We start from the raw sequence: 20,265 nt of genomic DNA, 5'->3' as shown, positions 1-20,265 counted from the left end.
ACACACACACAAACACACACACTCACAAGGAACGAAAAACCAAAGACCTCCGACCCCCTCCCTCCGACCCCCCCCCCCCCCAAGAAAAACAAACAAATAATAAATCAACCCCATCCCCCGCAAAAAAAAGCAAAAAACAAAAAAACAAAACAAAACAAACAAAAAAAAAAAAAAACACCAAACACACAAAACAAAACCACACACAAAATAAAACAAAAATGTAACAAAACGAAAGAAGGAGGAGGATGAGGAGGATGAAGAGGAGGGCGAGAAGGAGACGAAATGATGATGATGATGATGATGATGATGATGATGATGATGATGATGATGATGATGTGTGGTGGTGGTGGTGGAATGGATGGGGAGATAGAAGAGAGAAGGAGAGATGATAAGAGAAGAAGAAGAAGAAGAAGAAGAAGGAGTAGGAGGAGGAGGAGGAGGAGGAGGAGGAGGAGGAGGAGGAGGAGGAGGAGGAGGAGGAGGAGGAGGAGATTGTCCGGTTTAACAATGTTTGACTGTATATTATATTATCATACCCATGATGCCTTTCATCTTCCGGGACCATTGTTTCGCCATACACCTCCGCCATGATGTTTTCATTTCGCCCACATGTACGACAACAGACCGCCCGAAGCGATCAGCGACGCTCGTTTACCTTTCTCATACCCCGTCACCTCGCATCATTGGGGTTGGCCGTTTATTCCGCTGCAGGGGCCATAAATAAGCCTATTAAACCCATAACCGTACATATCCCCCGCAAAACCACGGGATTTCTCTTCTCACCCGTTGGTACCTGTGATCGTTAACTACAAAGTACGTACTTACGTACTTACGACTGTACTGTCACCTTGGACCAAAAATAGTCGCAAGCCACAAACACAGAAATATTATTGGAAAGTTCCCATGACAAGTAGTGTAGACAATGAAGGAATTACATGAATTGGGTTCAATAGTCTGATGACATGTCGCCCAGCAACGGCGGCCATCGTGGTTCTAAACACAGAAAATCTGTATTTTTTTATTATTCATGCGGTCTAGAACTTTTCATATGTCTTGTGATCAAAATGTGTAAAAGTCAAAACATTATCAGATTTATAATGTTTTTTCCCCCTCTGGATACGCTTTTATGCTCGTCGGAGAAGTATTTCATAGGGGCGTCCGCCATTGTTCCGATAGTTTAGAGCCAGTTACTAAGTTACCATGCGTCATTACGAGGGAATTGACTGTTGAAGCGTATTGCAGACTGCAGATCGGATAGCAGAACGCAAATTATACGAAATTAATTTAACCTGACTCCACCCCTCCCCATAAATAGTAACGCGTAATGATATCAAAGTTACAATAATAATTCGTGACGTCAGATTATCATTTAAATTTCACTAAAATTGGATTCTTTAAAAAAAAAAAAACAAGTACTATTTAAATTATTTTTATCATGGCTGTTATTAAAAAATGATGGAATCGGAATTGAGTGAAGAGTAGATTAAAAGATTTTTTTTTCTCCATTGTCTTCTGGAAATCGAACTTTGTTCCATACGCGCACTCGCGGGCTCGTCGTGCAGCGGTTGGAAACACGTTCGGAATGTCAAAAACCAAGAGTGTAAGAATCTGATATTTTTATAACGGCTGATATTTTTTTTTTTTTTGGAGCTTTTATATAGCGCAATATCCACTAAACGTGCTCAAAGCCCTTTACAATATTTGTGACCAATCTCCTCAAAACGGTATCATGTTGGGATGAGCCCGATGTATACATATATGCAGGTCTGACATCCGAACCCACTTATGGGCCTAGTTTAATATAGTAGTAATGGACAATGTTTTGCGTCACTTTTTTTTTTTGAGATTTCCATTACATCAATGAGCCCATAAGGATCATCAGACCTTCTAATAAGTGCACGTCGGATGAGCCAGATATAAAAAAAAGTGATTTTATTTCAATTTTTATTGTCACTTCAAGAAACTACTATGCGCTCATTCTTCCAATAAAGCATAATATGGAATTTTATAATGGTTATCGTAATATTGACCATTGAGATTTCACTTTATTTAGTTGTCATATGAAAGCCACTTTGTTCATATTATATTAATCATAGTTGTATTTTGATTTCTTTATTGTTCATATCATCATAGTTATACAGGCTAATAATATCAAGATAAACGTGTACTTTGGTCTAAAAACATCTACACGATTTTCAATCTTCAACGATGTTCTTATCTTAACTCTCTCCTTACCAGCTATTTTTAGAATTTCCCCCGAAAATTCACACCCACCCAGCACAAAAATAGACTTTCTTACTCAAACAAAAAAGTACCAAGTGAGCTCTACAACACAGTGTTTATTATTTATAGCTGTAATCAAAGCATTTCTTTACATTTTGTGATGTACAAGAGAAATCAGAATGAGAAAATTGTCGGTTACATCGTAATGAATGTGACGATTTTCCAATGGATGGTAAGGAGAGGGTTAAGCCAAAGACAGACGGATTTCCATGACATGGTCGTAAACCTGAAATGCAAAAATTTAGACTTCTACCGTAAAAGAGCGCACCGCAGGAAACATTCTACAAGCGTCATCTTTCATACCGATAATTTCTTTTGCCCCAGACGCTTCACACAAAATCAGTTTCCGCGGAGAAGTCAAGCGGAAAAAAGACCATTTCATTTGTTTACCCCTCCCCTACTCTCCACTTGAGTCTCAGGCAGAGAGCGGTGGCCATTTCCAATGATATTTCTTTTCTATTCTTCCCTCTACAAACAGAGGTTGCTTCAATGGGTTGTCTTTTATACTTAATGTTAAAATGAATGACTATCTTAAACGCTTGGACAGCGATAATCTGCTTGGCGGAACTACGTGACCTGATAAAGATTTTGCAATTTTCCGATTTACTTCATTAACTCACTAAATCCCAGAGATTTTTGCTACTTTTCAAAATTGGAAAAATGTATTTAAAATGTGCATGTACATACATAGTTTTATTCAACTAGATACCCTTAACATGTAAAAACTAAAAACATTAGCTTTGATAATACGCCTATAATTTGTCTCAGAAAAATGTAATAAATTAAATAGTAACCCGGGTAAACCACGGATATAGTCGGTGGTAGGGTTGAGTGAGTTAACATTACTGTATTAGTATGTGAATTTTTGTCACAATATTGTATAAAAAAATATGTATGAAGATATTTGTGTGTGAAATAGACAAAGGTAAAAGGAGAAAAAATTAAAAAATTTAGTCCTTCAGAACCACAAGGCCCATGGAGTTGGAGGAGTTTATCCTGGTTTCGATAGCGTGAAACGGACGATTGCAATTGCTTATTACCATTTGGATAGGACGTTAGTTTGTCGCAAAGTCGGTACATGCCGCCAGATCTAACAAATCCAGCTACCCAACCACTACTAAGTGGACAAGGCTATGTGGTCTAGTGGTATGGCACTCGCCTTCCGATCCGAAAGTGAGTGTCATATCACAAGACCAAATAGCCGTACCGACGAATCACCCGAGAACAGTTGAAGCCCAAAACTCTCCGTGTATGAGGCAAACAAGACATGTATTTTCCTCTCTTCATCATCCATCGTGGCTTGTACTCTTGAGCACGTTGCCGGTCAGCTGTCTCCACGAATCACGATCCTCTGCGGTGCGCATGAAATCTGTGTTGCTTTTAAAATCACATTTGGCCATTCTTTGGTTATTTAAATAAGTCATTCTTTGTCTTCCTCTAGCTCTCTTTTCCTTCGATCATCCCCAGATGTTACCAACTTTTCTATTCCGTATCTTCTCCACACATGTCTCAGAAACCGTAACTGCCTCTTTCTGATGGTATGGATCAACATTCTTCCCTTTCTCACCTTCTCCAACACTTCCTCGTTCCTCTCTTAGTCCTTTACAAAATGACGAAAAATTGCAGTTTTCTCTGAATGACGAAAAGGCTACTTACCAGGATTCGAAAGTCGCCTCCTAAATATAGATTATTGCAATTAAACGGTTCTCAAGTCACCTCCTAATCATAGATTATTGCAATTAAACGGTTCTCAAGTCGCCTCCTAAACATAGATTATTGCAATTAAACGGATCTCAAGTCGCCTCCTAAATATAGATTGTTGCAATTAAACGGTTCTCAAGTCGCCTCCTAAATATAGATTGTTGCAATTAAACGGATCTCAAATCGCCTTCTAAATATAGATTGTTGCAATTAAACGGATCTCAAGTCGCCTTCTAAATATAGATTGTTGCAATTAAACGGATCTCAAATCGCCTTCTAAATATAGATTGTTGCAATTAAACGGATCTCAAATCGCCTTCTAAAAAATATAGATTGTTGCAATTAAACGGTTCTCAAGTCGACGTCGTCGCTGATTCTAATCTGATTCTTGTGTACTCAGACAGGACAATGCTAAGTTTACTTTGTTGTAGAAGGCTTCAGACAAAACAGACGGAGAACAGAAGACAACAGCAGATGAAAAGCTAATATTTTCTTCGTTTGTTAACTACACTGCACTTGAGTGCTTATATAGGATTACATTCATTAGACAAATACTTGTCTCACTCAGCCAGCCGTAGGAGACCGATAGAGATCTCAACCCTAACACAAACGGACCGAGATCGAATCCCTTAGCTGTCCTTACTGATACTCCTAACCTTTGGGGGGTAGCGTGGCTCAGTGGTACGGTCTTTGCTTCGTACCCGAAAAGTACCGAGTTCAATCACTCGCCGCTGCGCTGTGTGGCCTTGAGCAAGTCACCTCGCCCTAGCTCACTTTGCGGCGCTGCTCTGCGGCTGACGCCTGGGTTATTCCAGTCTTCCCTTGGAATAGACCCCAGAGAAAAATTTCCCCTATGGGATGAATAAAGGGAATTTATTTATTGTGTTTATTTCATATTATGTATTCACACATAAATGACTTGCGTTATTTATTGATCTGTTACATTTTGGTGGAAAATACTTTTAAGATTAATTCTCTCCTTACCAACCATTTTCAGAGTTTTTCCCGAAGTGAAAAGAAATAAGAACATATTATACATAATTGTGTGCACACAAAACCAGTTTTACAAAACAGCGTTAAGTTTTATAGATAGTATGCAGATGACGTCACTCAGGCCTTTGTTATTGATTTTGCCATCCGCGTTTGTGAGTTGTTCTCACTAAACTGTATTAACCAGACTATAAAAGTTCATGGTTACACAGAGTTTGTGTGTTGGTCCGTTATACTTCCGGATGGCAATGTTGTGAACTCCTTGGCCAAGCACATTCTATCTATAGCTGTATCAAACATTTTTCTTCAAATTTTGGAATGTAGGTACATAACAAATTTGAACAAGAATGATGTTGGTTGTTTCGTAACGAATATGACGATTTTCCTGGAGTTGGTAAGGGGAGGGTTAACAAGCGTCATATCCAAATGATAAAAAGTATTTTTGTCCGTTTACGTCACCGATTGAGGGGTGAATTCATTGAGTCTCGTGCGGCTTTGAGTGATTGTTTATTTGGGTTGTGATTGCTCAAAAAGTTGGTGCATGAAATTTTAAGAAATTTGATTAAAAAAACAAAATAAAAAGAACAACACCAAAAAAAAAAAAAATAAAAAACAACAAAAAAAAAAACACAAAAAAAAAAACAAAAAAACCCCAAACAAAACAAAGCGAAAATAAAACAGCAAACAGACACCCCACCCCATTCCCAAAAACAAAACAAAACAAAAAAAAAAACAAAAAAAACAAAACAAAACAAACAAACAAACAAACAAAAAACTGTCTATGCTGGGTATCGAAAACCAATTTCATTTTTTTTCAAGTTACAACAATTAGTAGGACAAATTTCAACTGTAGAGCAGACACTATAAAATATTATATCGGCCAAGCATTTGTGCTCAAGTATATAAAAGCATTGGCTCCACCACTAAACATATCATTTTGTTTGCATAGCTAGGCAGAATGAACCTAAACGGCATGAGGCAACTGGATTTCATTCAAATCATCATTTGTTCAATTTTATTTTGAACTGAACTAGAGTGTGTATATAGCGCAATATCCAATAAACGTGCTCAAAGCGCTTTACAAGAGTTCCCAGCAACACTTAACATGAAGGAAAAGGACATAACGCCAGTTAGGCGATATTACACCTTTTTTTTTAACGACAGAGAGCGTAGCCATCGTTAACATATTATAGATAGAATGCGCTTGGCCAAGGAGTTCACAACATTGCCATCCGGAAGTATAACGGACCAACACACAAACTCTATGTAACCATGAACTTTTATAGTCTGGTTAATACAGTTTAGTGAGAACAACTCACAAACGCGGATGGCAAAAACAATAACAAAGGCCTGAGTGACGTCATCTTCGAACTATCTATAGCCTAACACAAGAACCCTCTGGACTGGCAGTTTGAGGTCATTTTTTTAGGTTTGTGTCGCGTCTAGTGAGTTGTCGTTAGTAGAGCTCAAGGAAACAAGTTATTTCATTGGTTGAACTATTGAATACACAAGTTATTTCATTGGTTGAACTATTGAATACAACTCACAATTTGTTTTCTTTTGTGGCAAAATTTTTGGTCAGTGCCAGGCTATAGCTTTACGATGGCTACGCAGAGAGACAGCGATGTTAGCGGCCATATATTCATATTACATCCGAGTACGAGGATAGAATATGAGTAAAGAACTCGAGATTTATAAGGATTCAACTATGCGCCGCATAGAGCCGGTCTCAAAACACTACATGTTAAATGTTGCTGTTGGTCAGGGACCCATTGTAAAGCGCTTTGAGCACGTTTAGTGGATATTGTGCTGAATAATTAGCTCAATTTTAAAAAATGAGCAATCATACACACCTTTCTTTCTTTACTTGATTTTCAAATCCTACCCTTTCAGATCAAAGTCTATCAAGTCCTTTTCATCGGCGACTTGACGTCACCAAAAAACCTTCTCCTCCTGGACGTCAAGCGGGTTCCTGCGCATGCGCATGGCTGGTTGATTTTCAACGTCACCAAGGCTGTGCATGCTTGGTATACAGACAAAGCCAATAACTTTGGTAAGTTGTACGTTATATCATTTTCAATGTGTACGAACCCCGCCCCCCCCCCCCCCCCCCCCCCCCCCCCCCCAAAAAAAAAAACACAAAAAAACAAACCAAACCAAAACAAACACAAACGCCTCCTTCATAAGAACTTAAACAATGACCAGAAGACTACTACTTCAGTCAGCTACCACCGTCACCACAACATAACCCCCTTCCACCAAAAAAACAAAAACAAACAAACAAAAAAAAAACAAACAAAGAAATAAAAGCAAACAAAAAAACAACAACACAACCAGCCCCCCCCCCCCCCCCCCGCCCAACACACACAAATAAAAACAAAACCAATGGTATCATTGCTTCCACTTTAGCACTATTACGACTAACAACTCACTTTTCTTGAACACACATAGTCATTATCCGAGTATTTTCCACAAAGGGTAACAATAGAGATGAATCATAACATTTTTTTTGCTAATATGCCATAGTTAATTGTTTTAATAAACATGCATATATATATAATATATATATATATATATATATATATATATATAATATATATAATATATACGAGTGTTGGTGGGTACTTGTAGGTACGAGAGTGCTCGATAATTTAAGTTAGAGCATATAAAAATAAATAAATTCACTCACGTATTTTTAGCCGAAACGATCGTTTCCGTGTCTTCAATTTCATCAGGACTGATATATATATATATATATATATATATATATATATATATATATATATATATATATATATATATATATATATATATATATATATATATATATATAAATTCATTATTTTTTGTTGTTGTTTTTAAATTGATTAATTCATTCATTTTTACCTTTGAAAGGATTTCTGGTGACAGCGGAGACTAACACCGGCCGCCCCATCAACGGGACCTACGTCAGGTTTGCACAACGCAACGAACACCACGACAGCAAGCAGCCCATCCTGGTGATGTTTGGAAACGACGGCAGGTTGAAGCACTCCAATTACATCAAACCCAGTGACAAAGGTGAGAGATAGTGATTGGGCAAGAGATTGAATCCATTATTATCTAAGTTAGTTCAAGCACTTCCATCTCTTCTTTGTGCGGCTAGTGGTATGACACTCGCTTTCGTATCGGAAGGTCCTGCGTTCGAGCGTCGATCGGCGCATAGTTGAGTCCTTGGAGAAGGCTCTTTTCGCACGAATGGGAGAGAATTCTCACCGTACTCAGGTGTAAAAAATGAGTACCTGGCAGTTAACAGCGTTGTCTCTGTCCGAAAAAAAGTGTAATATCGCCTTACAGGCGTTATGTTCCGTTCTACACGTTAAATGCTGCTGTTGTCCAGGGACCCCCTGTAAAGCGTTTTGAGCACATTTAGTGGATATTGCGCTATATAAAAAGCTCATTATTATTATTGTATATTATTGATCTGTTTCTTTTACTCCTCACTGAATCCGTGATGGCGTTTTGAGGCAGACCATGTGGAACTTTTTTAATTTCTTTTTTTTTTTTTTAAATTGAGCTTTATATTGCGCAATATCCACTAAATGTGCTCTAAACGCTTTACAAGGGCTCCCTTTTTTTACACCTGAGTACGGTGAGAGAATGTGAGTAAAGAGCCTTTCCAAGGACTCAACTATGCGCCGAGCGCGAGGCTCGAACCCAGGACCTTCCGATCCGAAAGTGAGTGTCATACCACTAGACCACATAGCCGCACTTTGAGAAGTGGCCGGTGAGCTACGACACGTACTTGGCCGGCTAACCAAAGAGGAATGTATCTGCATTATGTTCTGCGATAAACAAATATGGCTGACGATTCGTGATAGTTAAATTGATATTAACTGGGTCATAATAGATACATCACTTTAATTTTTCAAGAATGCAGTAATTCTAAATAAAGTTTAACTTGTTATCGTGATTTATTAATTATTATATAAAATTCCGGCTCCAAACATTGATATCCATTTTAAAAGGTCAAATAAGTCATAATTAGTCGGATGGTGAACAGGTTTGAACTGAGACATTGCCAAATTTAGTTAGAAGGTCAATTTTTATCCAAAATGAGTTCTTGTCATACATAATAAAATCAACCCTTTTTGTACATCTTGGGGAAATAGCAAAGCTTAATATCCATTTTAAAATATTTTTTTACAGCTAGTTAAGTTGAAAAAGTATGAAATTTGAGAAAACTTGCCGGATACCTTTCCCATACATCTGACCATAACTTCATGAAAAATCACCCGATTTACTTCAAATAAAGATTAAAATGCTCTGGTGAGCATATTCTTTCAAACAATGCAAACAAGTGCAAAATCCAAAATTTTCACCTTCCGGCTGATTATGTCACTGACACAAATTATTTATTATTTAATTTGTGTGAGCATGATGGTATTTTGAAATTCCTCTGACAGAGATGACGACGTTCAGGAAACATGAGATTGTCCATTATTTCTTAAATATTTAAATGTTAATTTTAGGACACAGAACATTTACTTAAGCTGAATAGATTCTACAAGAGAATATTATATCGTTGAGTATACGTTGTGATATCAAGAACACAGACACAGTTATTTAAAAAGACAGAGATAGATAGATAGATAGATAGATAGATAGATAGATAGATAGATAGATAGATAGATAGATAGATAGATAGATGGATGGATGGATGGATGGATGGTTGGATAGATAGATAGATAGATAGATAGATAGATAGATAGATAGATAGATAGATAGATATATAAATAAATAGATAGATAGATTGATTGATTGATAGAGAGAGAGAGAGAGAGAGAGAGAGAGAGAGAGAGAGAGAGAGAGAGAGAGAGAGAGAGAGAGAGAGAGAGAGAGAGAGAGATTGGGAGGTAGGGCAACATTTAACTTTAAATTTTAAATATGAAAAGTTCCCCCCCCCCCCCACATCTTATCATACCACGATTCGATTTCTCTTTCTAATTTCAGAATACCAGCAAATCAAAGAGGATATCTTGAAAAGGGAAAGGAGGAAAGAATTCAGGAAAAAGAACAGCTTCCGGCAGGCAGTGCGCATGCTCAATGAACGTGAACGGAGGCGAAGACCCTCACACTCGGGTCGCTCAAAACGTAGCGCCAACAGGAATGGTAATCGTCGCAAAAGAACATTCGATATGTATCGATATCGCCACAAACGCCGGACCTGTTCTCGATACGAGATGTTCGTAGATTTCGAGGAGATAGGATGGTCTGGATGGATTATCTCCCCTAACAGCTACAATGCATATCATTGTTCAGGCGAATGCCCGTTTCCGCTGGGCCAGAACCAGAAACCGACCAACCACGCCACAGTACAGAGTATCGTGCACGCCCTTAGGGTAGGCAAGGATGTGGGGACACCGTGTTGCGTCCCCAACAAGTTGTATTCGGTTAGTTTGTTGTATTTTGATGACAACGAAAATGTCATTCTCAAACAATATGACGACATGGTGGTGGCAAGCTGTGGATGTCATTGAAAAATACACAGTAACACAATGGATTATGATTATTTTATTCGAAAAGCTGAACGAGAAAAGATCTTTTTTTTCTTAACCGGAAGTAGCAAGGGCCCATGACGTATTTGACCTTTGCATCAAGAATGTCCAGTGAACAAACTACAGTGAAATTAGTGAAATGGATAACTTTTAAAAAAGTTTGTTTCGTGAAATGATGGCAATGATTTCGTGGGAGTAGTAATGTGTGACTCAGCGACGCACGGCTAGTCATAACATGATTCCTTGTAGAGGGCAATGTCAAAGTTCACGCTCCTAATAGTTGTTCTATCATGGTCGATCTGGATTCATTAAAAAAATACAATTATTGTTCTCTTATTATGTTCAGAGCTACTTTTGACTTTCGACTTAATAATCTATTGGTTTCAACTGTGACATATCAGACACACAATGACTACATATGTAGGTATATTCACCGAATATGGAAAGTTCCTGAATTGAGAACAACAGACGCGATGGTGTGAATTTTGGAATAGTCGCGCGGCGATCAAAAGTGAAACATTACTTATAAAATTCTATTGAGGGTTTTTCCTTTGACCATTGAATGTATCTTGTCACTATTTCACCAAAATCTCAAAGTCCCCAGATGGTTTTAATGACAATATCACAATAATCGTCATAAATTACAACCAGACTTCCCAGTTTCTGGGCAAAAGAGATTGGAGAATCGATGGTTGTTCCATGACCAGGTCCTCGACTGAAAAGATTCAGAGTGTTGTGTTTGGTGAGTTGAGGGATGACAACAGAGACACTTAGGACTATTCTACTGTACTCTAAAAAAAAACAAACAAAAAAAAAACAAAAAAAAAAAACAACAACAACCCAAACAAACAATAAAAACATGCATTAAAAATTTTGACCAGAAAACTCGTTCTTCAAATGTCGATCGGTTAAAAAGAACCGCATCTTAGCAAAAAATCTCAAACTTGTGACTTTGCAGGTTTCAGAGTTTTTGCCAAGATATGGTTCATTTTTAATCAATCGATATTTGAAGGACACATTTTCTAGCCAAAATGTTAAATACATGTTATTCCAGAGTTTGGCAGTATTTCTTTTGTATTAAAGATTTCCGTTTACTTTCAAAAATTTTTTTTGGCGATATCGTAAACACGATTTGTGTGCCGTTGTCATTCCTTACAGAGCCTATGAGAGTAAGGTCCAGTTGGTTCTTTTTCCATATGGGAAGAACTACAGAAGGATTTCAGGACCAAAAACCCTCCAAAAATTAAAAAAACCCCTAAAAACCCAGGAAAATTGGATCAGTTGAATTTCCCAAATGTTTATTTAATCTTGGTAATTTCCAAATACAATTTTGTAACATATTGAAAGTTCTTTCTTTCTCGTAGACTTTCGTAATTCTCTGTATGCCGATTGTCGACGAGCTGTTTCCAAGTTGGTTATAAATGGGGGAAAATATTGAACTTAACAAGAAGTGAGAAGGATTCTATTTGAATGGCATGATCTATATTACCTGTCCATGTGCTCGAGGTCATTGGTCACTGTATAATATGTTCTCAAAGTGACCCACATAGTGAAGTGTTCACAGTTTTTGAAATACCTAACATCACGAGTGGTCATTTCGTTCAGCTTGACACATGGGTATGTTTACAACTCTCATAAACAAAGCAGCATGAAGAAATATCCAATCGTTGGACAGCAACAAATCATGTGATTGATGACTTGGTTGGACGAAAACATGAATATAGATCGCTCCCATTCACCAAGCATTGCTCTATCGTCAATACAATGGTATGGAATACAAAGACAACAATATTTCAACGTTGTTATAACTACAAAAAACGCTTGCTCTTCTGATTTCGTACTTCTGAATTTATTTGTTCGGACGCTGGATATAACATCATACAATAATCCAAAGCGGCATTACTAATATTGTGATAAGATACAGTTCGTTGTAAAAAATAATGGATTTATTTTGTTATGCTTCGTTATGATTATGATTATTGATTTTTAAAAAAATGTAATGTGTTGTGTATGTAAGAGTGCAGTAAGTGTGATTGATGTAGATAGCATTCTCTTGGACAAAGTGACAATAATATTACTAAATCGCAATAGGTTTCAACAGTCATGACGTCACTTCCCTCGCAATGACGCATAGTAACTTAGTAAATGATTCTAAACTATCAGCACGATGGAACGAGCATAAAAGTTTATCCAAAGGAGAAAAACATAATAAATCTGATCATGTTTTGACTTCTATACATTCTGATCACATGACAAGTGAAAAAGTTCTAGTTCTAGCCAGCATGAAGAATAAAAAGTACCGATTTTATTTGCTTAGAACCAAGCTGCTCGTTGCTGGACGGACATGACATCGGACTATTGAATCTAATTGGTAACTTTTAGATAAGGAAGAATGCCCGAAATCAAGTAATACCGTTTAGAGACCTGGGGTTATTTATGTCTTATTCACTATAATTCTAACCATTTTCGCGCCAAATCGACAGTGTGTTAAAGTTGACGATATGTCCCAATCTTGGCATCGCGCCAAATCGACAGTCTGTTTAAGTTGTCGATATGTCCCAATCTTGGCGGTGAAACACGTAATTTACTGACATCAAAATTGGGTAATTAGGTTTACTGTTGACGCACATTGCGTTACAACAAATCAAGATAATGATAGTATAAGTCAGTCTGTAGTGTATTTTAAGAAGTTAACTGCCGCAATCTGGAAATATACGTATTTAAAAATTTGGCCAGAAAAATTGTCTTTCAAATATTGATCGATTTAAATGACCGTAATTCTGTAAAAACTCTCAAACGTTGGATTTTATGAAAGTCTATAAAGAAGTCCCATGCTTGTCAATTTTTGACCAGATGAAAGTTATTTTAATCGATCAATATTTGAAGGCCATGCTTCCTGGCCTAAATTTAATTTATTTAAAAAAAATATTTATTTATTTCTTTTTGTTGTTGTTGTTGTTGTTGTTGTTGCTCTTGTTATTATTATAATTATTACTATTATTATTGTTGTTGTTGTTTCTTTCTTTTTTTTCTTTTTCCTTCGAGCACTGGCAGAGTTTACATCTGAATATTTAACAATCTGTCCGAATAAACAGATCGTATAAGAATGAAATACATAATATTGTGTATAGACATTCGCAAACAGTAATAGACGTAGTTAAATATAGTATTAAGATTGCCAAATAGACACGAGCAGGGCATAATATTTATGACAAGAATGACGTACTTTTCTGCTGTACTCTTTAAAATAAAACATATCAAAGATTTTGGCCGAGAAACTCGTCCTTCAAATATCGATCGATTAAAATGACCAGGTATCATAATATTTTCAAAAACAACTCGCAAAACCTAGGACTTCAATAAAGTCGCCGGTTTCAGAGTTTTTGACAATATGAGAGTCACTTTTATTGATCGATATTTGAAGGATGAGTTTCCTGACCCAAATTTTACAATGTGTTTCTTCAGAGTACGACAGTACAGGATAGTATGCGCTTGGCTAAGCAGATCACAACATTGCCATCCGGAAGTATAACGGACCAACACTCAAAAGTGTGTGTAACCTTAAACGTGAATACAGTTTAGTGAAAATTAGCCATAAACGGACATGGCAAAAAAAAAAAACCCCAAAAAACCCCCCAAAAAACAAAAAACAAAGGCCTGAGTGACGTCAACTTCGTTCTATCTATAGTAGAAGGACAAAATATGTCCGAAATGGCAGTTGTGGACAGGGAAAAAAGGCCCAAAGGGAGACTGAGAAGGCACCGGATGATATACAGCAATACTCGCGCAAAACTGGCACAGTAAAAATGCTGAAAGTCGTTGTGAATGGAGAAATCTGGTGGATATTCTGTATTTGTTGCCACAGGATGATATGTTGGAATGTTGCTTTTTTCTCTTCCTATATGTATCTTTCTGCTTTGACTGGCACTGTTTCGTATATATGTTTTCAATCAATGTATGTCATATCAACTAAATAAATTGTCTTTACAATGAAACATTTATTATTTCAATTGTTACGTATTCGTTTTCACATTGAATTCTGACAGACAGAGAGAATGAGACAATTAAATGGAGAGAAAAAAAAATGAAGTCTGAAGGGAAAAAAAGGGAGAGGATTGATAGAAAGGTAGAGGTAAATAGATAGATAGATAGATAATAGATAGATAGATAGATAGATAGATAGATAGATAGATGATAGATAGATAATAGATAGAGGAGATGGATAGATAGATAGAATGTAGTAGATAGATAGAGGAAGAAAGAATAAGAAGAGAGAAGAAAAGAAGAAGAAGAAGAAAGAAGAAGAAGAAGAAGAGAAGAAGAAGAAAGAAGAAGAAGAAGAAGAAAGAAGAAAGAAGAAGAAGAGAGAAGAAGAAGAAGAAGAGAGAAGAAGAAGAAGAAGAGAAGAAGAAGAAGAAGAGAGAGAGAGAAGAGAGAGAGAGAGAAAGAGAGAGAGAAAGCGAGAGAGAGAGAGAGAGAGAGAGAGAGAGAGAGAGAGAGAGAGTTTGTTTTCGTATCGAATTCTGATATAGAGAATGAGACTATTCAATGAAAAAAAAATGATGAAGAATGAACGGGAAAATGAGAGATTGATACAAAGGTAGAGAGAGAGAGAGAGAGACAGAGAGAGAGAGAGAGAGAGAGAGAGAGAGAAAGAGAGAGCATATCGGCACGAATGCTCACGCACGATACATACAGATAATCATGTACAGATAAACATAGATTCTTGTGTTTTGGTTGTTTATATTTAAAAAATACTTTGAACAAAATTAAAAAAAAAAAAAACACGCTATGCTAAATTTATAATTCATATGTTGATATGTGATAAATTTGATAACAGTTGCTTATCAAAGTCTGATTTTTAACTTCAATCTCATGTAAAGCATATGTTTTTCTTTCATTACAACCTGTCACGTTCTGTGTGTTATTATTATGTAATATAAAATGATCTTAAATATATTATAATGTATATAAATGATATTGTGGAGTACAATCTGTCCCCAGCATCTCGAATACAGAAAACTTGAATTCATCGACATCTCGAACTATAAAAATGATAATATATAAAAAGTTATAAAACTAGAATTGTATATCATACTAAATTTGAAAACGAAACGAAACTCGCAGGGTAAGTGGCACGGTTCTTCTCTGACAGAAAAAATCCACTGTTTTATTATTTATTTGTTGTTTTGAATAATTCTCGTGCATTTTTTTTCTCCAAGTTTGATGTTTTCTAAACAAGAAAAGGTGGATATTTTTTTAAATACAATTTCAGTTTATCAAACATAAACGAATTTTCTTGACACATAGCATATTTTTGAAGTAAGTGTAAAGAGCTCACTTAGTATTTCCAAACAATAACAACTTGTACTCATAAAGTAACCTGCCATCTAATTTAATTTGTAAAAGTAAAAAATATAATTGTCTTGAACAATGCATTTCATCACACAGTGTTTCTTAATACGGACATCTGGAATTCGCGCATATTTCGACTTAACGCTCTCCTTACCAGCCATTTTCAGGATTTTCCCCAAACTAACACAAAAATAGATGTTTTTTATCACTCAAACACAATAACAGTAAGGTTCTTGCGATACAAAATTTCTTTAACATGCTCTAAAAAAAAAAAAAAAACACTGTTCATTTTCTTTAAATTTTATGATGTACAAAAGACATTTGAATAAGAAAAATGTTGGTTGTCTCGTAACGAATGTGATGATTTTCCTATAGTTGGGAAGGAGAGGGTTAAACTGACTGCAAGTCTCAATCGTATTTACGATAAACTTTCTAGATGGTAAATCAATTTGAATTTGATTTCCCAGTAAAGTTGAATAAGACATTAATCATCTCAACAAATCTTTGCAGGTGTTCTGCGTGATTTTCCATCACAGATAATGATATAAGTGGGTGTGTGTGTGTGTGTGTGTGTGTGTGAATGTGTGTGTGCATGGCTATGTAGAGATGAATACAGATATTTAGAAACCCGAAGGAGATAAGCAGGTGGATTATCGTTATAACGGGATGAAATATATATGTATAAATGTATATATATATATATATATATATATATATATATATATATATATATATATATATATATAATATATATATATATATTGTATACACATATATTTTTATTTCAAAAAAAGATATCATGTGTTTACTCTGTCGCTATCGTTCTATCAATCTATTGAACATTGCTACTGTGTGTATTATTTGTAAAGGTGTGAGGAACAAAACTAATATGGTTTTTAATAGTTAGGAATTTCTGTCTTTTTTTTTCAAAAGAAAAGATATATAAAAAGTAGAGAAAAAATATTTCTCCATTAAAAGGTGGTGAAAAAATGGGTGGAAATTGGGAGGAAACCAGCAGGTGTTGAAAAACCATCAAAGTGATATTCAAGTCCTGTCAAAGAAAAAAAAAACCCACACAAAACACACACACGCGTCCACACACACACACACACACATTTCAAAAAAAAGTAACAAGGTTGAAAACGGGAATTTGTTAAGTGAAGATAAAAGTAAATTTTTGACGAAACATAGTTCTATATTATTCTTGACTTCTATATCATTGCTATTCTGATAAGACGAATCGGGTAGGCCTATTTATTTGCAGGTCTGATAACCCAAATTGTTATGGGCTCATTTTAATAGAAATACTCTCCAACCAACTCAAAATGTATATGTCCATTACAACAATGTAAAATCAAGCCCATAATTGCCTTCGATTATCGGACCTGAACTGAACAAGTGCAGGGCGAGACGATTTTTAAATTTATAATATGTATTTTCCGTGGAGTCTGGGTAACCTTGTTTCAGTTTAACTGTTCTTATCTATTTTCGTTTTCCGAGAGTTCCAAACGATGTTGATGCACGACCATAATATGAATAAAAACAATACAAGATAATAAGGGACAGTATTATTATACCCTGTTAGTGTTGGAGAAAGCCTGATTTTACTACAGTATATATGAAAAAATAGAATAAGGCGTCCCTTTAATCCTTTATTTAAAAAAACAAGAGCAAACCCCCCCCCCCACACAAGAATAAACAAACAATAAAACAAAACAAAATACATCAGGGACTGACCGTTAGATCTCTCTGCATCGCTTCCATTATATTCTGCTCTCCATCTGTCCCTGAAATGGTCTTATCGAATTCTGCAACTTGTTTTGTCTTTTTAAAGTTAAAAGAGTGAGTTGTTGACCTTACTAATATGTCCAATCTCCCCCGACTTGGAAATGTCACGACTGATTTTAGAAGTTCACTCCTAAACAGGCTTCTCTTCCCAGATCAATGTGTCCATTTTACCAATTTGGTTATTTATTCAGAGTGTCTTCTAACTGAACTGCCATCTAAGGCTTTTGGACTCCACTCCATTTCCAGACAACGTAGAAGAGATATTAGAAAATTAAAATATTAATTATTGTATGAACCTAATATGAAATTTGTATTAATTATTATCAACATCGATAATGATTTTGGTCATATTCACGCATACATTTAACCTGTATTGCAAAAGTTATTCAACTGATATTTCATCCAATTTAAACGTAACACAAACATTAGCTATTTAAGCACACACCATTTTGACTCAAAGGAGTTGCATTGCGTGCGCATTAACTCACTCAACCCAACACCGACTATATCCGTAGTTTACCCGGGGTTACTTTTACCCCATGCCTATTTATTACATTTTACTGAGACAAATTGTAGGCGTAGTATCAAAAATATTGTTTTTAGTTTTTACATGTTAATGATAGTTGAATAAAACTACCTATGTACATGCTCATTTTTAATCAATACATTTCTTTCCCAATTTTGAAAAGTTGCAAAAAATCTCTCAGGATTGAGTGAGTTAACAACTATTTTTTAAGCCCTTTGATTTTGATTTTATTCTTGTGTACAATTCCGTTATACGGATTTTGAATGGAATTGAATGCAAATTGGCGCAAAAAAAAAAAAAAAAAACCCAAAAAAAACATAAACATACATCTCTTATACAACAAAATTTAACAACAACGATAAATAAAAATAATCCTGTATACAAATGTATAATCATATAATTCCAGAATAAAAATCGGATTATTAAAATTCAGTGAGCTCGTGAAGACTCTTCACCGGAATCTTTTCAGACCACCTGTGGTCCACAGACATTGGCCATCATAAAAATGAAGCGAGTTCACTTCCACTCATTTCTTTTCTTTTTTTTAAAGTTTAAATGAATTGCATTTTAAAATCAAACTAGAGAGTTTCGTTTATTCATTAAAAAACTGTTAAGGATGAATAGAAGAATAATTAAAAACAGGAGAGGTGCGCTTCGGTTTAGAGTTGGGAGTTTTCTAAAAATTAATAATTAGATATAGTAAATATAAAAATGAATAAGATTGTTGTGTGTTTTTTTGTTTTTAAATCAAAAATATAATGGCTTAAAATGTTATGAATTTCTTGTTAAAATTTTAGTTGATCGAATTGAATTGGCAAGTTATAAATATTACATTTTACTTATTAATTTTCATTGGAATAAAACAACAAAAAAACATTTGATGAAATTAATAAAAAAGTTTTGAATAAAACAATAATGACATATTGTGTTTGGTATTTATCTATTTTTAAAAAATATCTATTAATCTATCTATTTTTATTAATTAATCTATTTTCATTAATTAAACTATCTGTTTTCATTAATTAATCTATCTATTTTCATTAATTAATCTATCTATTTTTATTAATTAATCTATCTATTTTTATTAATGAAACTATCTGTTTTCATTAATTAATCTATTTTTATTAATTAATCTATCTATCTTAATTTATTAATCTATCTTAGCTATTTATTTATCTATTTGGCATGAATTTTATGGTAGAAAAAAAAGCATAATAAAACATTGAATTGAACCAGACAGAACATTAAAAAGTTAGGAAAAAAATCATGAAATGTCTTAGCAATCAGAGAGGCCATTGTGAAAGGTGCATAACGACATGTGCATGTTTGTGCGGCTATGTGTTCTAGTGGTAAGACACTCGCTTTCGGATCGGAAGATCCTGGGTTCGAGCCTCGCTCGGCGTATAGTTGAGTCCTTGGAAAAGGCTCCTTACTCACATTCTCTCACCGTACTCAAGTATAAAATGAATACCTAGCAGTGAAAAGCGTTGTCTCTGTCGGAAAAAAAAATTGTAATATTATCGCCTAACAAGCGTCGTGTCTTGTTCGACATGTTGCGTGTTGCTGTAGGTCAGGGACCCCATGTAAAGCGCTTTGAGCACGTTTAGTGGATATTGCGCTATATAAAAGCTCGTTAAAAAATTGTACATGTCTGCTGATAACCAACATTATTATGGTCTCAAACCGTGGCCTTCGTAAAGTTATGGCCTGACACTGACCAAAAATGACGTCATAATGCCAGTCTTTTGCCACAAAAGAAAACAAATCGCGAGTTGTATTCAATAGTTCAAACCAATGAAATAACTTGGTTTCCATGAGCTCTACTAACGACAACTCACTAGACGGTGCAAAAAACAAATGACGTCACACTGCCAGTCCTTTTGGATTTCAGTATCAGGCTATAACTTTACGATGGCTACGCTCAAACCAACGCAAAAGTTTAATGTCCATTAAAAGTGTTAAATCAAGCCTACAGTTGCGATCGGTTATCAGAACTGTAAAACATGAGCACGTCGGTGCATACATGAAAGATTGAAGAGCCCATATGTGCGACACTCGCCTTCAGATCGGAAAGGTCCTGGGTTC

At 35.5% G+C, this 20,265-nt stretch overlaps 1 protein-coding gene across 5 annotated transcripts in view; it reads left to right on the top strand.

Moving 5' to 3' along the window:
- Positions 1-11,773, top strand: part of LOC144973570 (bone morphogenetic protein 2-like) — a 45,115-nt gene extending 33,342 nt beyond the window's left edge. For 3 of the 5 annotated variants that reach the window (XM_078916186.1, XM_078916187.1, XM_078916188.1), the window contains exons 4-6: positions 6,868-7,027; positions 7,870-8,034; positions 9,967-11,773. In XM_078916186.1, the coding sequence (XP_078772312.1) occupies positions 6,868-7,027; positions 7,870-8,034; positions 9,967-10,493 (852 nt within the window). In that variant the 3' untranslated portion in view covers positions 10,494-11,773. The remainder of the gene's footprint in view (positions 1-6,867; positions 7,028-7,869; positions 8,035-9,966) is intronic. The other 2 variants (XM_078916185.1, XM_078916190.1) reach the window with 1 other exon arrangement.
- The last annotated feature ends 8,492 nt before the right edge of the window (positions 11,774-20,265 follow it).

Source organism: Berghia stephanieae, chromosome 5 (genome assembly GCF_034508935.2).
Source record: "Berghia stephanieae isolate SIO BIC M18660-M18661 chromosome 5, UCSD_Bste_1.3, whole genome shotgun sequence".
Taxonomy (NCBI): Eukaryota; Metazoa; Mollusca; class Gastropoda; order Nudibranchia; family Aeolidiidae; genus Berghia; species Berghia stephanieae.
This window is presented reverse-complemented; position numbering and strand designations above follow the sequence as displayed.